General features: G+C 37.7%; 1 protein-coding gene across 1 annotated transcript in view; it reads right to left on the bottom strand.

Moving 5' to 3' along the window:
• DACH2 (dachshund family transcription factor 2) overlaps positions 1-22,077 on the bottom strand; it is a 420,891-nt gene that overhangs the window by 135,166 nt on the left and 263,648 nt on the right. Inside the window, exon 4 of the mRNA XM_045847472.1 lies at positions 12,881-13,012. Coding sequence (XP_045703428.1) covers positions 12,881-13,012 — 132 coding nt within the window. The remainder of the gene's footprint in view (positions 1-12,880; positions 13,013-22,077) is intronic.

Below are 22,077 nucleotides of genomic sequence, written 5' to 3'. Positions count from 1 at the left end.
TTTTCTCTCTTCTGATTCCTACTAGCTACACAGGAGCACTACGAAGGCATGAGGATGTCAGGTACTATGTCTTGGCACTATGGTACTACTACAGGGATGACACCATTGCGGATTTAAGAAAACTATTTCAAATGATGGCATGTATAGTATCTGTATACTCATCTTTCTGTTAGTAGGAAATAAAACTTTCCATGTTTATAAATGGTATACTAGTGTGGTAAAAGCACTAAACAAAGTGTTTCCTCCTGCTCGTTGAAAGGGAAATGGTACAGAAACACTTGGCTCATGGGATGCATGTGTACAAATAGGACCCACCTTAACGACCCCTAAACGCTCCTGGGAAACGTGCGCGGCATCTTGGTTTTGTCATCTCTAGGCAAACACTAAAATAACAGCCTAGACATTTTGCTTTTTCGAATAAAAGACTACCTCTTTCGTCTTTTGAAGCACTTGAAAATTTAAAAGAGAAAAACTCAAAACTGCTGAGCGCGTCATAGCTGACTACTCACGGCAGGTGTAGAACCTGAAAGGTTACAACGCATTTCTTTTCAACCTGAAGAGCTTCCTCCTGCTTCTGCTAACTCGGCAATCATCCAGCTGACAGATTCTGGGTTTTCTAAATAATGCATGGGCTTTTCTCTTAACGTGTCAGTGCGAAAGTATCAATTCTTCCCCAGCGTTGTTCGGGACGCTGATCTCACTTGACAGCGTTCCATTAAACCAATGAATCTTTCCCCTCTTGATGGTTCTCCAACTATTCCTCCGAGTGATGTATTTGTGGTTTTTAAAACAGAGCGTGAGGGATGTTTGCATTTATGAGAAAACTCCATGGCAGGTACAGTAGGGGGAAAAAACACACAACCGACCAGAAAAGTTGAAAAGAGGGCACTTTTTTCCATTCTCTGGAGTCCTCAAAAGCAACTCCTTCTACTCCCCCCACAAAAAGGTGTGCCCTCAAAACATTTGAACTTCCTAAGGAAATATTAGGGAAATATTTAGTACTGCTTCAGTATCTCTCTGGACAAAGCAAAAAAAAAAAACATTTATTAAATCACGCACGTTAACTTGAGAACCTACACAAGGAACACGAATGCCTTGTTTCTTTATCAGTCCTTTATGGAGCAGGTACAGCCTCCAGCAGGATGCACTGACGTTGTATTGATTATGTCCCAGCAGGGCGAAGCTGGCTAAAAGCCAGGAAGTTTCAACAGAAGAACATTTGTGCACTATTTTTAAAAAAGATTTTATTTACTTATTTTAACAGAAGGAAAGGGAGGGAGAGAGGGACAGAAACATCAATGTGTGGTGGCCTCTCACACGCCCCCTACTGGGGACCTGGCTCACAACCCAGGCATGCGCCCCGACTGGGAATCGAACCAGTGACCCTTTGGTTCTCAGGCCAGTGCTCAGTCCACTGAGTCACATCAGCCAGGGTATGCACACTACTTTTATAATAAGTTATGTATTTCTTATAGAAGCCGCTGCCCCATAAAGCACAAATTTGAGCATCTGGAGAAAGGGACTTTTGCCTCCTTGTTAAACATGATTTAGATGCAAGCCATTTAGGATAAATATTAGGATCTTATGATCACCTATAGAAGGTACTTTTAACCATTCATGACATAACTACAGAGTGTTGACAATTAGATTGTTATAGAAAAAGAAACCTGGTCTAGGAATGCATTGGGCGAAGTAGACATAAACTCAATTTGCATGTGGAGAAGAGAAAGAGCAAGAAATTGGAAATCTATTTGAAAAAATAATGAAAGAAAACTTCCTTAATTTGGTGAAGGAAATAGGCCTGCAAGTCCAGGAAGCACAGAGAGACCCAAACAAGATGAACCCAAAGCGATCCACTCCTAGAAACATGATAATTAAAATGCCTAAGGTTAAAGACGAAGAGAGAATCTTAAAAGCAGCAAGACAAAAGAAAGTTAGTTACCTATGGGGGAGCTTCCATAGGACTGTTAGCTGATTTCTCACTGTGTAGGAAATATGTGTTTCACTTCTGTGAGAGAATTTTAGTTTCTGACTTACAGGGAAGTTGATTGGGCGTGCATCCTCAAAGGGCATGTTTCATTTAGCAAAATTGGATTCCATTAATCAAGCAATATAAAACACTTCATCAGAATTGGTCTTTTCATGAGTCAGATGATTTCATGGACGCTGGGAATTCAGTGTTTCTGCCAGTTGCCTTAACAGAGATTTCTAGAAAGTTTCTCCAAGTATGTATTTTTTATTCCTGGAGAGTTACTGATTTTTGCTGTGTGTACTCAGGTTCTGCTTGTGTGTTTGTTCCTTCTCTCTATATTTTAACTGCTCAACTACTTATTAATAAAATTTAAGTAGAAATATATTGAGAACATTTTGATAGTTACTTATCTTATGTGTGAGCATTATCCATTTATAATTGACATTACATATACATGTGATTCTATACAGAAAAAGACTATATATGTGTGATACATAAATGTAAGTGTGTATGTTTAATTTTTGTCTGATATTTCCCTCGAAAGAGCTCTTACTGAGCTGTTTTACATTTTAATATCCAGGTCTACCTCTCCTTGGTAAGCCAGTAGAAAAAGGAAAAGTCTTAAGAGGATATAATAGTTCCCTTGAAAACATGCCCAAATCCGCGAACCACATAGATTAAGATATGTCAATCAGTGACAAACTCCCCACCATATAATTTCTTCTCCTGTTGTGCTCATGTTCAGGTTATTTCAGCAGGAAAGCCGACATCCCTGCTAGTAACACTTTTCCCACTCTTCTTTAACTAACTTTGTTACCTCTGAACAAATTTACCTCCATCTGTGACCAGTAGCCAAGGTTTAGAATGCCAGGCTAAGTTTAGGAAGATCGCATCCACAGAAGCATTGGTTTGGATAACAGTACAACTGTGAGGACCCCTCTGTGGTCTGATTGATTTGCCTGTTGTATATTGATGTGCTCTAAACTTTAGAGAAGTCTTAGGTCAATTCCTCTACCCCTACATCAACCTAACTATCATGTTTCACTTCTTAAATTTCTTTCAAGTCCCAACCTTTGCTCCTGTTACTATTTTGGGAGCACTGCATTTTCTCGTACTCAGCAGGATCAACTTGCCTGTGAAAGGTGGAATTATTACACTGGAATGTCATGCAATGTGTACAATGAAACCATACAATGCAGAGTATTCAAGGAAAAGAGTTTGGTGTTTCTTCAAAATGCTGATCATAGCCCTGGCTGGCGTAGCTCAGTGGATTGAGTGCGGGCTGCGAACCAGGTAGCACAGGTTTGATTCCCAGTCAGGGCACATGCCCAGGTTGCAGGCCATGGCCCCCAGCAGCCGCACATTGATGTTTCTCTCTCTCTCTCTCTCTCTCTCTCTCTCAAAATAAATAAATAAAATCTTTAAAAAATGCTAATCATAGAGTTACCAGTTGATCCAGAAATTCCACTTCCAGATATATACCCAAGAGAAATAAAAACATACATCTACCTAACCACTTGCACATGAACATTGATAGCAGGATTATTCATAATAGTCACAAAGTGGCAACAATGCAGATGTCCATCAACAAATGAATGGGGAAGCAACATGTAGTATATTCATATGATGAGCATTATTCAGGAATTAGAAGGAATGAAGTCCTGATGAGTATTATGGTATGAATGAGCCTTGAAAACATTATCCCAAGTTAAAGAAGCTAGACCTAAGGGATCACAGACTATGCAATTCCATTTATATGAAATGTCTAAAATAAGCACATCTATAGAGAAAACATAAGCATTAGCAGATTAGTGGTTGCCAAGGGTGGGGAGTGAGGGAGAAATGGGAGTTACTCCTAATGGAGAGAGTTTCTTTTGGGTGTGATAAAAATGTCTGGAATTAGATAATGGTGATAATTGTACAAATCTGTGAGTGTATCAATACCAAAGCCACTTTAAAAAAATCAATTTTATATGTGCATTGTACGTTAGTAAGACTCAGTAACAAATTCACTTTGTGCCAACATGGATGAAACTTGATGGCATTATGCTAAATGAAGTAAGAGCTAGATAAGTCGAATACCATATGATCTCACTTTCATGTGGATTCTAAACAAAAAAAGAAAACAAAAACCTAAGCTCAGATACAGAGAATAGACTGGCAATTTGCAGAGGTAGGAAAGAGGACAGAATGGATGAAGATAGTCAGAAAGTACAAGCATCCTTTATAAAATAAATAAATAGGTACAACATGGTGATTATAATTAATAAGACCATATTGCACATTTGAAATTTGCTAAGAAAATAAGTCCTAAGTGTTCTCAACACAAGAAAACAAAATCGTAACTATGTATGATGATGCATATTAACTGGATTTATTGGGGTGATCTTTTTGCAATACATGCAAATAGTGAATCATTATGTTGTACACTTCAAACTAATAGGATGTTATATGTCAATTGTACCCCAATTATAAAAGTTAGATTATTGTTTTCTAGTTCCATGATACACAAAAGAGTATTTTTGGATGATAGGCTAGCACTAAATTGATCCCCAAAATGATGGAAACCTTCTACATAATTGCTTTTGCAATTGTTTGTGTGCTAAAAATTGCTTTTGCAAGACCAAAAAAATGGAGAAAATCACTTTGGATCCCAGAAAGCTATACAGCTTTCCAATAAAGACAGAAATATATGTTGAATTTGGGTTCGACACATGCAATAGTTTCCCAATATGCACCAGTCACATTAATATTGCAATCATGGCAATATCCAAGTGTCACAGAACCATAGAGAATTCGAGTTCAGAGAAAAATAGTAATGGTTTCCAATCCAATTTCCTAATACTAATATATTCACTAAATGTGCAAATTCATTAAATGTAGGAAAATGTTTAATGTGAACAACTCTATATAGAATTTTATGCATATTAAACCGTCCTTTATAAAGGAAATAGGAACAATCATGACAATGCATAATGAATATTATTTGAATTTTTTAGACATACAAATACTCTTAAGAGGCAGATACATGCTGTAAATGAGCCTTTGAAATCTGGCACTATAATTTGCTTAAATTACTATTGAATTTTTGTCATGCTCCAATTAATTCACAAATGACCTTTTCTAAAATGATAAAATATACCAATAGTCAGCTATTGTAAACTCTATTTAGGAATACAATCTCCCAAGTAACATATATGTGACAACTCATTTGCAATAATTTCTCTAAAGGTTTTAGAGAAAAGAATCAAAATTCTATTTTTCTAGGTCTAGTTTAAGAACCATCGTGTGCATTTTGCTTTTCTGTTATTTTTCACTTGTTTGGATACAATCTCTCAGGAAAACATGTGTTTCCTAGAAGATACTGGAAATCAATTTGCAAATACCTTGAAGAGGACAGTATGTTGGGTAACACCCAGCATGGCTTCCTAAAGATCAAGTCTTGTCAGACCAATCTAATCTCCTTCTGTGACAGAATGACAGCCCGAGAGATAGAAGGGAAGCAATAGATGTAATTTATTTTGACTTTATCAAGGTTTTTGAGAGCAGTCTAAACAATGGCTCATCAATAAACTGTGGAAATCCAGGCAGGTCTCCAGAGACAGCTCCCCAGAGGCAGGGAAAGAGAACTCAATGATCAATGTCTACGTTCAAGAATCATAGAAATGAAGATTAGAATTCAAAGGCAATCCTGTTTATCACAAAGTCCTTCATTGTCACTAAGGCACAAAGATAGCAGGGGACTTACTCAAAATCACAGAACGGAACTGCAGCAGAGCTAGTTATTGAACATTAATATGTAAAAACTCAGAAATGCTGAAGGAGTCTAACATGTGGGGACCGAGACAGTAGGTCCAACATCGGCTAGATTCATCCTCAGAAGTGGAATTGTGGCTTTCCATCGAATGCCAGCCTAGTGAGGGGTAAGGAAGAAGGTGGAGGATTAAGAAGAAAGACACAGAATGAGTGTATTTCAGCAGTAAGATCTCTAAGGAACTATTATATCATTTCAAATTATTTACTGTGAAGAAGAGAAAGAGATAATGTTAAATATTAATTTCAAGGTATTTTTGTACAAACTGCCTTAACAACACTGACAGAAGGAGAAGTTCTGTACCTACTACGTGAGTTCCTAAGAATAGATATAATAAGTAACTGCCCATTAGTGAGATTCGCTTATTCCTGGAATAAGTTTTCTAGAAGGAGCTTTAAAATTGCAATGGGTTCTCCTGATGTACATTCCATGCTAAGGGTCCATAAGGCACAGAAGAAAGATGAACGGCATGCCAGAAGTTTACAATTCTATGCAAAAGCCATCTAAGGAACAGTTCTTAGTATTAGGTTCTGATGAAAACAAGCAAGTCTCACTTGATTCTCTAGAAATGTCTTGCTCCATATCTAACACAGTGCTCTGATAGCATACAGAAAGAAGGTAACAGGATTTTCTAATTCAATTCTGCAAGGTACTCTACCATATAGACTTTGACTTTTTTCACTAGGAACTATATTTTCTAAAAGGTAAAAGAGTCAACATCTGCTCAGAGGCTAAACCAACACTAAAGTCAGAACAAGCAGGGATTCTGAGGATAAAGATTTACATGGTTATCATCTTCGATTCTCCAGAGGAAGTCACTGGGCACAGCAATGCAGTTGAAAAAACTACTGCATCTATTTCTACAAGTAAATAGACTACCTTCAAAGGCTTGGTATTAGTAAAAAAGGGAGACCTGCTGCTGTATAACTATATTTCTGGTTTGACAGCTACAATTATAATTGTTCAGGCATCTATTTCCCACAAACTCTCCACAGCCATAACCTTTAGTGATTAATTATAAGGCTCCAGGAGCAATAGTACACAGACTAATTTCCTAAAACAATAAAAGACAGAATTTCTCATTTGGAGCTAAATGAAACATGAACAGGTTGTTATTCATGCTGAAATCTTGATGCAGAGTCATGGAGCAGCCATTATAGAAGCTATTAAACAAAACCTCAAATCAAAGAAACTATAGGTCTGTCTTCAAAGAGAAAATGCTGTTGTTGCCTAAGAATCTCCTAACTTCTGCGCTTGTGTTTCCTTTTAAGTCGAATGTTATTAATCCTACTTTCAATCTTCCTTACCTCTAGTCTTATGGAGTCACCCCAAAAAGTACCAGTTTTAGCCAAACAGGAGGAGATGTAAGAATTCATAGAAGGGAAATTCCTATTCACTGACATTCAAACATCTCAACTAAATACAAGCTTCTTGTCCTGTTTATTCCAGGAAATTATCTCAAGTCATATAATAGATATTCTGTGACTACCCTACTTCAGTTTTTGAAGAGCAAGAGGTTCAGTGGTTGATCCCATACCCTTCGGGAAAACATTACATCTCTGTACCTTTTCCTGTTGCATTTAAGTATGGACAGGATGATGTCTCACTCCATATGTGGATAAAATCTATCATAAACAAGTAAAATCAGGATTTCCACAATTAAATAAGAGGCAAGAGGATAATGGGGTGTTGAAATAAGTTGTGAGAAATGTTCAGAGAAAATAAAATGTGATTCTTTTTAAAATGGCAAGGCAGAGAAATATATTAAGGCCAACACAGAATTTTAATTCAATATTTGATATATTTCTTAAGCCGCCACACTTTGACTTCTGTGGGTTTAGCAACTAATAACAATGATGAAATTCAATAACAATCCTGCCACAATATGGCATTTCAAATAGAGCATGGCTCTTCTAAAAAAATGTCTTTTTTTTTTCAGTTTTCTGGTTGTATAGATCATTGTGAAAATGGCTTATAACAGCCAAAAACCATTGTCTCAGGTGAAATAGTCATGGAAAAATGGGATACAGAGAGATTACCCATTTCTATCTATAATTTTCCTTAGAGAAACAAATGTTACCCAGGAGGGAAAATTAAGAAACATGCACTCAGATTAATTTGTAAGCTGGGATCAAAGTCATTGCAGTTATACTTGAAGATGATGAAAAGTCCTAAGTCCTTTTTCATCATTTGCAATATTTGCAGGGATGCATATTTTAAGGCATCATTAATTGGATCCAGTTTCAGAACTCCAAGCATTTCTTTTCCATACTACACTTAATTTATTTTTTTAAAGATTATTTATTTATTTATCTGTAGAGAGAGGGGGAAGGAAAGAGAAAGAGAGGAAGATAAACATCAAGGTGTGGTTGTCTCTTGTGCGCCCCCCACTGGGGACCTGGCCTGCAACCCAGGCATGTGCCCTGACTGGGAATCCAACTGGTGACCCTTTGGTTCCCAGGCCAGCGCTCAATCCACTGAGCCACACCAGCCAAAGCCAATCTAGAGTACATTCAATTTAGAAGAAAGAAAAAGATATCAAGAAAGAAAGCCTATCAGAGATACAGTCAGAATAGTGATATACACATTAGTTCTTGAGGTCAAGTCTAATCTGAGGTCTGAAAAGTACCTTGTAAACAGAACCTTGGTCAGGCCACATTCAGGACAGTCTCCCCTATCTGCTGCATCCTTATCTCTAGGCTTATTGACTGAGACTCAATATTAAGCAAAGAAATTTCGTTGCGTACCTTAGGCTATACTGGAAAATCAACGTCAACATCAGAAGCATGTTATAGCAGAAAGATCAGTGCTACCTCTTTTGTTACCTAGCTGTGGGACCCCAAATACACAAGTTTTCATCCTCCAGGCATTATCTGTAGGATGAGGTGCTGTACCTCATCAGGTCACTTATTTTAGGTCACTGAGATCTCTAAAATTTAATTTTAGAAATATTTGCCAGTAAGATTGTAAACAACAGGAGCTTTATAGTTAGTTGATGAAAGAATGCAGGTAAGCAAGCATTTCTAGTTATCAAACATAATTCAAGCCAAATTCTCAACTCTTACCTAATTCTGAGAAACAGGCTGAAGTCTCTAGGAACCACTATTTGAAAACAACTGCCGTGGAAAATCAATTGTACAGTCTCCTAAACTTATCATTCCAGGCCATCCATTTTCTCATTTTCAATTCCCCATCCTTCGAAGGCCAGTTTGAAGGTCATGTCCTACACTTGAAAGTCCAGCCTGATTTTCTTCTTCAGAAGAAATTCCCTCTTTCTCTATCTTCTCACAGTACTTTCTTCCTGTCATTGATTTTATCACAGTTCATCTCAGAGTATAATAATTGATATATTGATTGATTTTTAAAATTTCTTCTCTTAGATCATAAGCATTTCTGCCCATACTGTCAACACATTGCCTTTCTCATTGCCATTCTGGGGGCTGTCTTTTATTTTGTTAATGTTTTCATTTGCTATGCAAAAACGTTTTAGTTTGATGTTGTTCCATTTGTTTATTTTTTCTCTTGTTTCCCTGGCCTGGGGAGATATAGCTGATAAAAAAATCGCTAAGAGGAATGTCTGCAATTTTGCTGCCTATGTTTTTTCTATGAATTTTATGGTTTGGGATCTAACATTTCAGTCTTTAATCCATTTTGAATTTATTCCTGTGTGTGGTGTAAGAAGGTAGTCAAGTTTCATTTTTCTGTACATATCTCTGCAATTTTCCCAACAGTATACCTTGGAATCAGGCAGTATGGCTCTTTCTTCTTTCTCAAGAATGTTTTTTGGCTATTCAGGGCATCTTGTGGTTCCATAAAAATTTTAGGAGTGTTTGCTCTATTTTTGTGAGAAATGCTACTGGAATCTTTATAGGAATTGCAATTGAATGTGTAGATCACATGCTACCATTGGGTAGTATGGACATTTTAGAAATATTAAGTCTGCCAACCCATGAACATGACATATTATTCCATTTATCTGTGACTTCTTTAATTCCCTTCACCAATATTTTATCATTTTCAGTGAATAATACTTTGTCTTCTTTCATTAAGTTTATGCCCAAGGATTTACTTATTTTTTTGCTCTTGTAAATGGAATCATATTTTTAATTCCCTTTTTGGGTCATTCATTGTGAGTATATAGAAACACTACCGAATTTGTACAGTGATTTTGTACACTGCAATTTTACTGAATTTATTTATTAATTCTAACAGTTTTCGTTGTTTGACTTTTCTACATACGTGATCATGTCATTTGCCAATAGAGATAATTTTACTTCTCTTCCTTTCTGATTTTGATCCTTTTAATTCTTTCTCTTGCATAATTGCTCTGGCTAGGACCTCCAGTAGCGTGTTGAGCAGATGCATTGAGAGTGGCCATCCTGGCCTTGTACTGAACATAAATAGAAAGCTTTGTTTTCTCCCCATGGAGTATGATGTTGGCTGTGTGCTTTTCATATACGACTTTTGTGTTGTGAGTTAAGTTTCTTCTCTACCTGTTTTGTTCAGAGATTTAATCATAAATGGATGCTGATTTTTTCACTGCATTTTTCCATTACAGTTTTCATTCAATATTATTTTGTGTTAGTTTCAGGTGTACAGCATAGTGATTAGATAATCATATATCTTACATTTAGTACTATTTCAAGTACCCACCTGGCACCATACATCATTATTACGATATTATCGACTACATTCTCTATGCTGTATTTCACATTGCCAAGACTATTTTTGAACTATAAATTTGTACTTCTTAATCCCTTCAGCTTTTTCACCCAGTCAGCAAACTCCCTCCACTTGACCCATCAATAGATAAATAGATAAAAATTTGTGGTACGTATATACAATGGAATATTACTCAGCCATAAAAATATTTAATATTTTTCAACTCCGCTTGATTTATTTCTGCTATAATTTTATTATTTCTCTTATCCTGGTAACCATAAGATTTGTTTGTTCTTCCTTTTCTATTTCTTTGAAGTACAAAATTAACTTGTCTATTTGAGGTTTTTCTTCTGTTTTAATGCAGGCACTTATCATTATATACATTTTACTGTTTTATTTGTTTATTTATTTATTTTTGAGGGAGAGAAACATTGATGTGCGAGAAATGCATTGATCGGCTACCTCTTCCATGCCCCCTACTGGGGACCTGGCTCATAACCCAGGCATGTGCCCTGACTGGGAATCAAACCGGCAAACCTTTGGTTTGCAGCCCGTGCTCAATCCACTGAGCTACACCAGCCAGGGCTCCATTATAAACACTTTGGACTTAACCAGACCTGGGACTGAAACTTAGCTCTGCCCCTTCCTGGCTTTCTGACTATGAGCAAAGCTGAACTACTCTGACCTCTGTTTCCTGATCTGCAAAATGGGAGTACTGAAAATGTCTTTTTTTGCTGGGAATATGAGAATTGATGGACTGAATTAACATGGGAGATAAAGGATGAGTACGTTCTCAGGATCTAATGTGCAGTATTGTGATTGTAGTTAACAATACTTTATTATACACTTAAAAGTTGCTAAGAGCCTAGTTCTTAAATGGTCTCATCATAAAAAAATAAATAACTATGTGACATGGAGAAGACGTTAGCTAACACTATAGTAATAGTAAGATTATAATATATAACTACCAAATCAATATACTGTACACCTTAAACTTATTCAATGTTGTATGCCAATAATATTTAATAAAAAATGTTTGAAAGTAAAGGAAAATACGTGAGAGATACTTAGTACATAGTAACTGATAGTTTCTTACTAGTGTTATTATTTTGCTTAGTGTTAATTTTAATCTTTCTATGTGCTGCTTCCAGGTACCACTCCAGAAAAATATGCATTTTCCCATTATTCCCCAGTGTGGGCACTGATGGAAGACTAATTCTCATTATAACTCACTATCAACTTTTCAATTTAGATGAGGACAATGAAAAGAGCTATACTGTATTAAATTCTGAGTAGTTTATCATACTAATTTAATTCAATAATTTTCGTCTTTAATTCCCTTTTGCTTTTCCCTCCAAAATAAGGTCTCACAATGCTTGAACTTTTAGGAGCCTGAAAGAAGAGATTTAAGGCTGCTACCGTCTGCCTGTCTTATATTGAATTTACCTACAGAGTTACATTGGAAACCTAAGGCCCCTAAGACCATCTCTGGTTGCCCCTTATTGTTCTCCACTAAAATCAAACTGTATTCATTCACTCACTTAGCAATTCACGCATGTTGAGAGTTATAATCCCGCCTAATTCCAAAAGAGATGTGAAGGGTGGTCTTATGATGAAAGCCAAGGAAGAATGACCACAGTATGAAAGAAAAAACTAGTAAGAAGGAATGGGACATTCCAATCTACAGGCATCTTTCTCTATCTCACTCTCTTCCAACTCTTTTCCTTTAATTACTCTTTGTCTTCCTTTTTGCTTTAGCCTTGCCGACAATACCTCAACTCTGCCAGCACCTTCACATAGCTAAGGAAAATATACTCCAGCTAAGAGACTGCAGGCCAGCCAAGGTGGATTCTCAAAGCCATCATTCAGTGGTAAAGTATTTAGAGAAAGATGAAGTAAGAAGCTTGGTATGGCCCTGGCTGGTGTGGCTCAGTGGATAGAGCACCAGCCTGTGAACCAAAGGGTCACTGGTTCAATTCCCAGTCAGGGCACATGCCTGAGTTGCAGGCCAGGTCCCCTGTAGGGGGCGCACAAGAGGCAACCACTCATGGATGTTTCTCTCCCTCTTTTTATCCCTCCTTTACCCTCTGCCTAAAATAAATAAATATAATCTTTAAAAAAATTTTAAAAACCTTGTATGAAACTAAAGAAGGCAGTCTTCAGCAGGCAGAAGATGCAGTAGCATTATAACAATTAGTATTCGATCTCTCTACAACAAAACAATGGAGATAATTCACTGTATCCTCAAATAAGATTTTGACCTGTAATGTTCTTCTAATTTCAATGTACGAGTTAGAAGTAGGGTTCAGCATCCTTCCTCAGTAACTGCTTACAGTCAAAGTATACATACTGTTCCTTCCCCCCAACCCTCTTCTCTACTGTCTCAGGGTACATCAGTGAGTCACCTGCCTGGAATTCCTGAAGACACTCACCTGTATTACAATGAAGATCATCAGGCTCTGACTCTGTGCCATTTTGGCTTCCATTTCCCTGAAGAGTGTTCATAGCCATAAGCTTCATCTTCTGCAGCTTCATTGCCTCAGCCATTGCTGCAGCTGTTACACCTAAAACCAGAATTATCCCTTTTAAAATGTGGACGATTTAATGTAACTGAAACCTGGGTATGTTTCTCTACCAGGCCTATGCTACACAGCATAAGCCAAAAGGAAGCCCGATTCTAATTTATAAATAATATTCTTGAACAATGTAATTTCCAACTCCTGTTATTATTTCATTGTACAGTGGACTATTTAACAAAATCTAAAAATGCATTGAGTATGGGTTGGATCCCCAATTCAAAATTCAGAGAAAACTGAGTAATATGAAAATTGTTGGAGAAATTCTAAAACTCTTGCTAATGTGTTCCAGTGTCTATTAAAGAGTTCTGGACAGTTGTTTTAGACAGAAATCATTTTATATTAAAATCCAGCTCAAACAATATCGCCAGAGGAAGCACTCTGACACAGTACAAGGAACCACTTTCTATTGAATGTAGTTGTTGCTGCTTGTGTTGAAGGGTGAGCTGTCTTGCCTGGGAGAGCCACCTTAGAAGGAAGGGGGAAAAAGGTGGCAAAAAAGACTTCAGGTAGCCTTTCTCCTCATTTACTCTCCTCATGGCTGTACACTGAGGGACTGAATACATGAAAACATAGCATGGCACTTCTGAAAGTTTGCCGGCCCCTGTAGTATAAAATAATTGCAATGTCTTGTATCAATTTAAGCCAATTACTTTTAATTCTATGCAATGGTAAAAGGGGTAGGGATAAAAATCCCAAAGAGAAAACATGAGTGCTTAAGTTTGAAATCCTTTCTCCCAGGAAGTCTGTATTAGGCAGTTCCCTAAAAATATCTAAGGGAACAGGTACTAAATATAGAATCCAGCCCTGGCTGGTGCTACTCAGTGGATTGAGTGCCTGCTTGTGAACCAAGGGGTCACTGGTTCGATCCCCAGTCTAGGGCACTTGCCTGGGTTGTGGGCCAGATCCCCAGTATGGGGTGTGCTAGAGGCAACCACACATTGTTTCTCTTCCTCTCTTAAAAAATATAGATCCATATTTCAACAATGATCTCCAAAAAACTAGTGAATCCAACGTATTATTTGTAGATAGTGTTGAAATACCATGACCCACCCCCACCCCCCCGCAATAATCTGGCAGATTTAAAACAGTATTTGAGAAGGCATGTGTTGTTGCAAAAAGAAAGCATATCTGCCATCATGAGAAGAATTTGATCCTAAGAGGTAGGGTGAATCCTTACCAGCAGTGTAAGGAGAAGCAAGTACAGCCTAGAAAACTAAATTGTGTGCGTTAGGGAGAATCACTAAGGTTCTACGCTGCCACTCTGTACCCTTCACAATGCATAGAAACTCGAAATGGAGAAAACTTTTGACCACATTAGCTCATCCATGAATCACGGCAAAAAGAGGATAGGAATGACAATTGTTTCAGTCTACGAACTGATTTTATACATGTGGACATTTTCTATATGGTCCCAGAGATTTTCTAACCATGTTTAGCTTTACTGAATCCTGATCCTACAAATGGGCAGAAAATACGCTGGCAGCGATTTAAACAAAGGGACCCTGCCTAAGAGTGCCAGGGCTGAATGCCTCGTAACCAAAAATTTATCAAGAAGTTTCCAGAATTTATGTCAGCCCCTCTGACTAGCCATCCAGAACAAGATCCTGAGTGTGACAATTATTGAATTTCCACTTGTTTCATAACCGGTAGTGTAAATGGTGGATTTTAATAAACAAAATGTGGATTCTTACTTTATGAAAAATAAGTCAACAAAATATCTTATAGACAAGAAATTCCAGGTCAAATGTGTATCTCATACAATGACACTAAAGGAGTGAATGAAAAAGAGTTCCCTCAATTTTTTTGAATTTGAAGAAAAGATGGTAAGTTCGAATATCTATGCATTCTTTCAAACAATTGCTAGCTATGTGTTACCATTTAAGAAAAGCCAGGGAGCAAATTCAGAAAGTAATTTTAGGGTGGTAAAGAATCATAGTGTAATAACCTTACAAAAGTACTTAAGCATCATCTAGCTTAGTCTCTTCAGTTTTGCACTTTCTGAGAGTTCAGCATTTACTTCTGTAACCTCAGCACCTTCTATTTATATTCACCTAATTTCATGATTAACTCAATATTTAGTCACTATACCTATTGACCAAGTCTTTGTGTACATCCCTAATGTAATCTAAACTCACTGCCTATCTTACAACTCAACATAACCATATGAAAATACGGAACATACTATAATTTTGTGTGTGCGCATGTGAACATGTATGTCCATGATTTACTCTTATTCTTATTAATAAGTATGCAAGCTTCGATGTCAGAGTTAGAGTGGTGACGATAGTGAGAAAAGTTCTTCAGAATTACAAGAAATGTGCTCTATTTCTAAACCACCACCTCCGTTTTATACAAGAAACACTGAGCTCCAGGGAGGAAAAGTAACACAACCAGTGAATGGGAGGGCTAGGGTGAAAACTCATGTCTCCTCACTTTCACCCTGAGTGCTTTGTTCACCAATTCCCGCCTTCTTTTTTTTTAAAGAGAAGGGGAGAAACATTGGTTGGTTGCCTCTCACATGACCCAAACTGGGGACCCGGCCCACAACCCAGGCATGTGCCCTGACTGGGAATTGAACCAGTGACCTTCCGGTTCTTAGAACAATGCCCAATCCACTGAGCTGCACCAATCAAGGCCAATTGCCACCTTCTTAATCTTAATTTTAATTTCTTTGAAAGTCTCTTAAAATGAGTTTGCAAGGATGCATTATAGGTCACTGACTAGAATGAGGAAGACATTATGTCATATCAATTCCCAGGTGTTCCATTTATTCATATGCAAAATGAAGCAGTTGGATTAAGGATCTTTATAATTTTTAGGAAGCAATAATTGTGACTAGATTTACTTTGTACTATCTAGTTTTCTGAAACAGCTGTAGTTTTGCATTATCCATGCATGTGCTAGAGAAAAAATTTTCTTGACCCCTTTCTCACTAGTAAACAAGTATCAGGCTTACAAACTTTATGCGATCTATAGTCCTCAGATTTGAAGTTCAGGGGGCAGGTGGTCCATGGTTTGTTGTGAATTTGGGTTAGCAACAGTGATCTGAGTCAAAATTAAGGCAATTTTATAGTTTCTTCATAAGTTATACTATGGCCATCCTTTTAGAGTAGTTTAAAAGCTTTGCTGTCAAAACTGTAAACAAGTAAATTAACTAAAACAGACCCATGAGTAATCAAATCTTCAGGTTTACAATTAGTTAAACAAAATGATGAGTCAGGTCACTGCCATATGGTTTTATATTTTTAAAAATAACCTTTAAAGAAGATAACAGATTACTGCATTGATAATATCTGTCCAGACATGAAAAGCAGTTCATATATGCCATGGTATTTCAGTCAGCCAGTACTGTGCGTTGGCTTGTTTGTTATTCGCATTCAAAGCTACTTTGGGTCACATATGATGTACTAAGGCATGAATAATGAAACATCTGGTAATATGAAACGTTAATGCGATATACCACATTGAATTTAGTGGAAAGCGTTTTGAAATTCCCTATAAATCAACTGGGAAGATATAAATTTAAAAAGAGCTTGTATTGAGGTTGAGTTTTAAAAGGTGCTTATGCTCTGTACTCCGTTGTTCAGAAAAAAAAAAACACATGGACACCAAAAGATTCAGAATGCAACTATGGGGAAGGCCATAAGGATAGAAGAATGAAGAATGAAAGGGCAGACAAGACACATGCCAGTAGTTCCAGGCCAGCCGAATGAAGAACAAATATTACAGCGATTCTTGGGAATCACCATTCAGGGATAAAAACATTGAAAACTATGAGTAACTCTCATGGTGTTTAGTCATTGTATGAGTGAAGTCTCAGCGGCGACTGGCTGAGAGTTAAAGGCCAATAAAACACAGCTATGGGAAGTTCTCAAAACAGAAGCTAGCTGCTGCATTCACCGAGACATCAGCAAAGCCATTGCATGATCTAGGCACCAGAAGTCTACTATATTGGCATAGATATTTTGCACACTTTGTTGAGTTACGGCTAAACATGAAGAGAGGATGCAATCGATCTTTGCTGAAGTTCAATTTGTCCTAGGAAAGCAACAGATTGGAGGACATAAAACAAGCTGTTGAATTTGCCATTCAGAATGGAACCAGAGGCAGGAAACTGACCATTCCTGAGGGGTGACAGGCCGAGCAGCACAGCCTAGCAGAGAGTGCAACCAAAGACAAGGCCGGCTGCTGCCGCTCTGAGCAAACTGCCGCCCTACAGCCTGAGACACGGAACAAAATTCCAGGTTGCTAAGCAGCAATTTATTTTCCCATAGACTCTTCTGAAAATGCATACCAGGCATTTAAACGTTTGGAAATCTAATAATAATCTCTTCAAATGCTCATATTTCAATTTGTTCTGCAAAAGCAAGAGGTTGGAGGATGTACAACAAGTTGTTGAATTTGCCATTCAGAACGGAGCCAGGAACAGGATGGTGGTGACCGGAGGGAAGGGGGAGGAGCTAGTAATGGGTAAAGGAGGTCAAGTATGCGGTGACAGAAGATGATTTGACATTGATTGATGGGCACACAGTGCAATATACAGATCATGTGTCAGAAATGAACACTTGAAACTTATACAATCTTATTAACCAATGTCACTCCAATACACTTAATGAAAGAAGCATGTTAACCAAAATTTATATTTTGAAATGTGCTTGACTATAAAATGGTGCCAACAAAAATACATACAATAACATATATGCCATCTGAAATATAACTGTATACAAACAAGCACCCACAGAAAAGTGTCACATTCTTAGAAGAAAGCTGAAGAAAAAAAGTACCGACCCATTAAGTGAACATTTGATTTTCAAATCAATAATAAGGGTAATGGATCAAACTTAAGCCCACATTGGATGAGTTGGTTTTGCTCTGCACCAGGTATTGCCAATAAGTAAATATGAGAGAGTACATAAACATTAACAGCATTAATAAAAGATAAAGACATACTGTATGATTCCAACTACATGACATTCTGAAAAAAGCAAAACTATGGCAACTATAAAAAGGTCAGTGGTTGTCAGGGATGGGTTAGGAGGGAGACAACTAGGAAGAACACAGTATTTTTATCGCAGTAAAAATACTCTGATATTGTAATGATAGATATATATCATTACACATTTGCCCAAACCCATAGAATGTACAACACAGAGTGGACTTGAAGGTAAACTGTGGACTTGAGGGATACTGATGTGTTGACGTAGGTTCATCCTTGATAACAAATGTACCACCCTGCCCAGTGATATTAATAATGTAGGAAGTCGAGCATGTGTAGAGGTTAGGGGTATATTGGAAATCTCTGTAACTCCCTCTCAATTTTATTATAAACCTAAAACTGCTCTAAAAAGATCGTCTTTACCAGAATGAGATTCAACCCAATGTTAACCTTCAAGGAGTATACATGAGTACATCATTTCCACGATAACCACTTATTGACTTGTCACTGATTAATTTTACATGCCAGTCATGGCTCCTTTACCTAGATTATGTGTTAATCTTAAATTGTGCATTCACTGGCGCCTACCACAGTAGTGGGGGCGTGGAGGTGCCCCGAGAATGACCGAAGAATGAATGCTGGGAAAGGGATCCCAAGGGGGAAGGAACATCACTGCCCTCCCAACACTGGTAGTAGTCCGTGACTCTCTAGAAGTAGGTCTATTTTACATTCTCTTGGCAATCACATCCTGGCTGAACTTCCTGCCAAGATATAACAACGAATGTGAGAAGAAAGCAAAGACAGAGATGGTTCAAACACTGAAAGTACCAATCGTTCCGCGTTTGTTGTAGTCTTTCACTGCCTGATGGTCCCATTCTTTATCGTCAGCTTATACTAACAGTATACGTCAAGCATCTGTTTCAGAAAGCAAAGCAATATGTTACGCTGAACATAATTAGGTGAAAAATTTCACAACAGAATTTGTCTTGTTTTCCATTGAAAGAGCACATGAAGTTAACCATAGGTATAGATGTAAATGTATGAACAAAGTTATGGTCTCATGCCTGAGGCTTCCAGATAATATTTGAATCAATGGGTATGGTCATTCTTTTAAGCTTAAAACTTTTAAGAGATGAATTCTAAACCCTCAGGAAACAAGACATAAGGTAGGAAGTCTGAATTATGCCCACTATAATAGTAATCATCATGTTTAGTTACATATAGATGTTTCTATTTGCTTTGAGATATAAATATTGATAACTCTGTCTCTATTTCCTATCGCAGTGTATACTTTCTTAATGCCGCCTGAAGAAACCAACGACATGGGCCCTTGTGATACGAGTGACAAGGGAGAGTAAATAGAAACTGTGGGAACATGGCTCTCATTCTTGGATCTTCAGTGGACATAAGGGATCAGGACATACCGTTGCTTTGCCTCAAAAAATGCAGTGCGATCATGGAACACTTTCATCACTTTTGAAACTCACCGCGCTGTTGCATTTTTAACAATCAAATATAATAAAAGTTTTTATACTATTTCCATATTAAATATACACTAAATTCCTAGGACCAGAAAATCCTTGCTGCCAGAAGGGCATGGCTAAAACTTCTTCTACATCATATACAGTTTTAGTGAAATAGTGTTTCTTCTGCGAGCAGCATCCCTCCCACTCCCACCAGGATGGGCAGTTTGGGGAATTATGAGGGATTGCCACCTAACACTTAAAAAAAGAAAACTCAGCTCTGGCTGGTGTGGCTCAGTGGATTGAGCTCAGGCTGTGAACAAAAGGTTGCCAGTTTGATTCCCAGTCAGGACACGTGCCTGGGTTGCAGGCCAGGTCCCCAGTAGGGGACTCATGAGAGGCAACCACACATGGGTGTTTCTCTCCATCTCTTTCTCCCTCCCTTCCCCCCTCTCTAAAAATAAATACATAAAATTTCTTTTAAAAAAACTCTAATAGGCAGGATTTTCTCCTAAAATTGCTGTAAAAAATTTATCTGGACTCTTATCCATTCTGCTTGTGTCATTATCTGATATATACATGTTAGTGCTTGGGTAATATAAAAGTAATTCTAAATTAAATAATTACACTAAATTATTTATAGAGGAGATACACACACAAATGGCACCGTTCTCTCTGGTTTCCTGAATGCTGTAACAGCACTATTAACAATACATTCTGAAAGAATTACATACCTTTTTTCTTCTACTTGCAATCAGTAGCTTGAGATTCCTAAAGGGGCACACTACCTCAAATGGATCGAATGAAGCAGAAGTCACAGAGAAAATGACCTCTTTTCTAACCTGTTTTTCACTCAGAATTTGAAACGTTTTGGCGATATGTGTGACCTCAAAACTGCTGTAGCTGGAGATAAACAAACATAAACAGCTGGGGGATAGATGACGAGAGCACACTCTTAGGGATACTCCGCCATCTCAAGGATGATACAAGGGAATCCATCTTTTGTGGCTTTTTGTGAACTGTCATGGCTGTTGTAACTGTGGAGAAGATGGCATGTCCAGAACCAGTACAATGAGAACAGAAACAGTATCTCTGATTCTAGTTCACCAAAGTATGTTCTGGTCATTCCCTTTCATTTCAATTGTTTTGTTCCTTTCCCTTTGTTATTCTCCTAGGTCTTTTATATCGTTGGGAGGCTATGTTCCCATGAAGACTGTAGTAATCTATACAAACACATTGGCACAAATCATGGGCGTTCCCAATTCAAAGGTACAATTGCAAGGTGATACTTGTCACCATTCTTCATGTTTGCGATCCTGGTCTTAAAACCTCTTCAACTCTGTCAAATTCAACTTCCTCTTAACCCATGGAGTTCTTACTCCATTTTTAAAAAGAAAAGAACATGGAATCTTAGTTTGGTGAGAGGTGCGACTTTTTAACAATTGCCAAGTAGCTCGGGTAAGACTGATGCATTTTAAAATAAATGTTTGCTCTGGCTGGTGGCAGTCTGATTGGGAGCATAGGAACTATAGAAACTTCCATCTGAAATAATTACATTGTATATAGATAAAGTGCATTTTACTTTTTACTTTGAAGTCCTGCTGCCAGTAATTTCAAATACAACAGTAATTTCCCAAAGCATTTTTAAAACAGTATTATTTTAAACTCATACATTATGAATTGAACTAGGACATCTTGACTCTGAAAAGAACTAAGAATTTCATAAACACTTTGTAAGAGGTCCGTGTTCCTTCTCAGCTAGACTATGGGGTGATTTTTTTCTATGTAACAGCTATATATTCAGTGATCTTCTATTCCTTCTACTTGGTTTAGGGAAGACCAAATGGACTGTTTCAATGGACCATTTCTTCAGCCAAGAATGTAAATAAACAATAAATTCATATCCTTGGGTTCAGATAGATGGAATGACAGAGATTAGGACAATCATTAAAGTCCTAAAGTAGGATTCAGCAAACTTTTTTTTTATTAAAGATATCTTTTTTTAAAGATTTTACTCATTTATTTTTAGAGAGGGAAGGGAGGGAGAAAGAGAGGGAGAGAGAAACATCCATGTACGGTTGCTGGGGGCCATGGCCTGCAACCCAGGCATGTACCCTGGCTGGGAATCGAACCTGCGATGCTTTGGTTCACAGCCCGAGCTCAATCCACTGAGCTATGCCAGCCAAGGCTGACTCAGCAAACTTTTAAAAAATATTTTATTTATTTTTAGAGAGAGAAGAAGGGAGGATGGGGGGAGATAAACATCAATGTGTGGTAGCCTCTAGCACACCCCCTACTGGGGACCTGACCCACAACCCAGGCATGTGGCCTGACCGGGAATCAAACTGGTGACTTTTTGGTTTGCAGCCCTGCACTCAATCCACTGAGCTACACCAGCCAGGGCAAACTTATTTTTTAAATAAACTACCAGAAAGTAAATTTTTTAGGCTTTGCGAGCCACTCTATCTATGTTATAGCTATTCAGCTTCTCCGATGTATTGTGCAAGTACCAAGAGGCAATATATAAATTAATGGGAATCACTATCTTCTAATAAAGTTTTATTTATGAAATCAAAACCAAGAACTTCCTGAGTGATCTCCTTGCGTCTAATTCTGTCCCCCTCTGGCCAATCCCATTCTCTCTCAGCAGG

The sequence above is a fragment of the Phyllostomus hastatus genome, unplaced genomic scaffold (genome assembly GCF_019186645.2).
Source record: "Phyllostomus hastatus isolate PE091 unplaced genomic scaffold, TTU_PhHast_1.1 phas_contig_551, whole genome shotgun sequence".
In the NCBI taxonomy this organism is placed as follows: Eukaryota; Metazoa; Chordata; class Mammalia; order Chiroptera; family Phyllostomidae; genus Phyllostomus; species Phyllostomus hastatus.
Note: the sequence above shows the minus strand (reverse complement) of the source record. Positions and strands in the feature narration are given on the sequence as shown.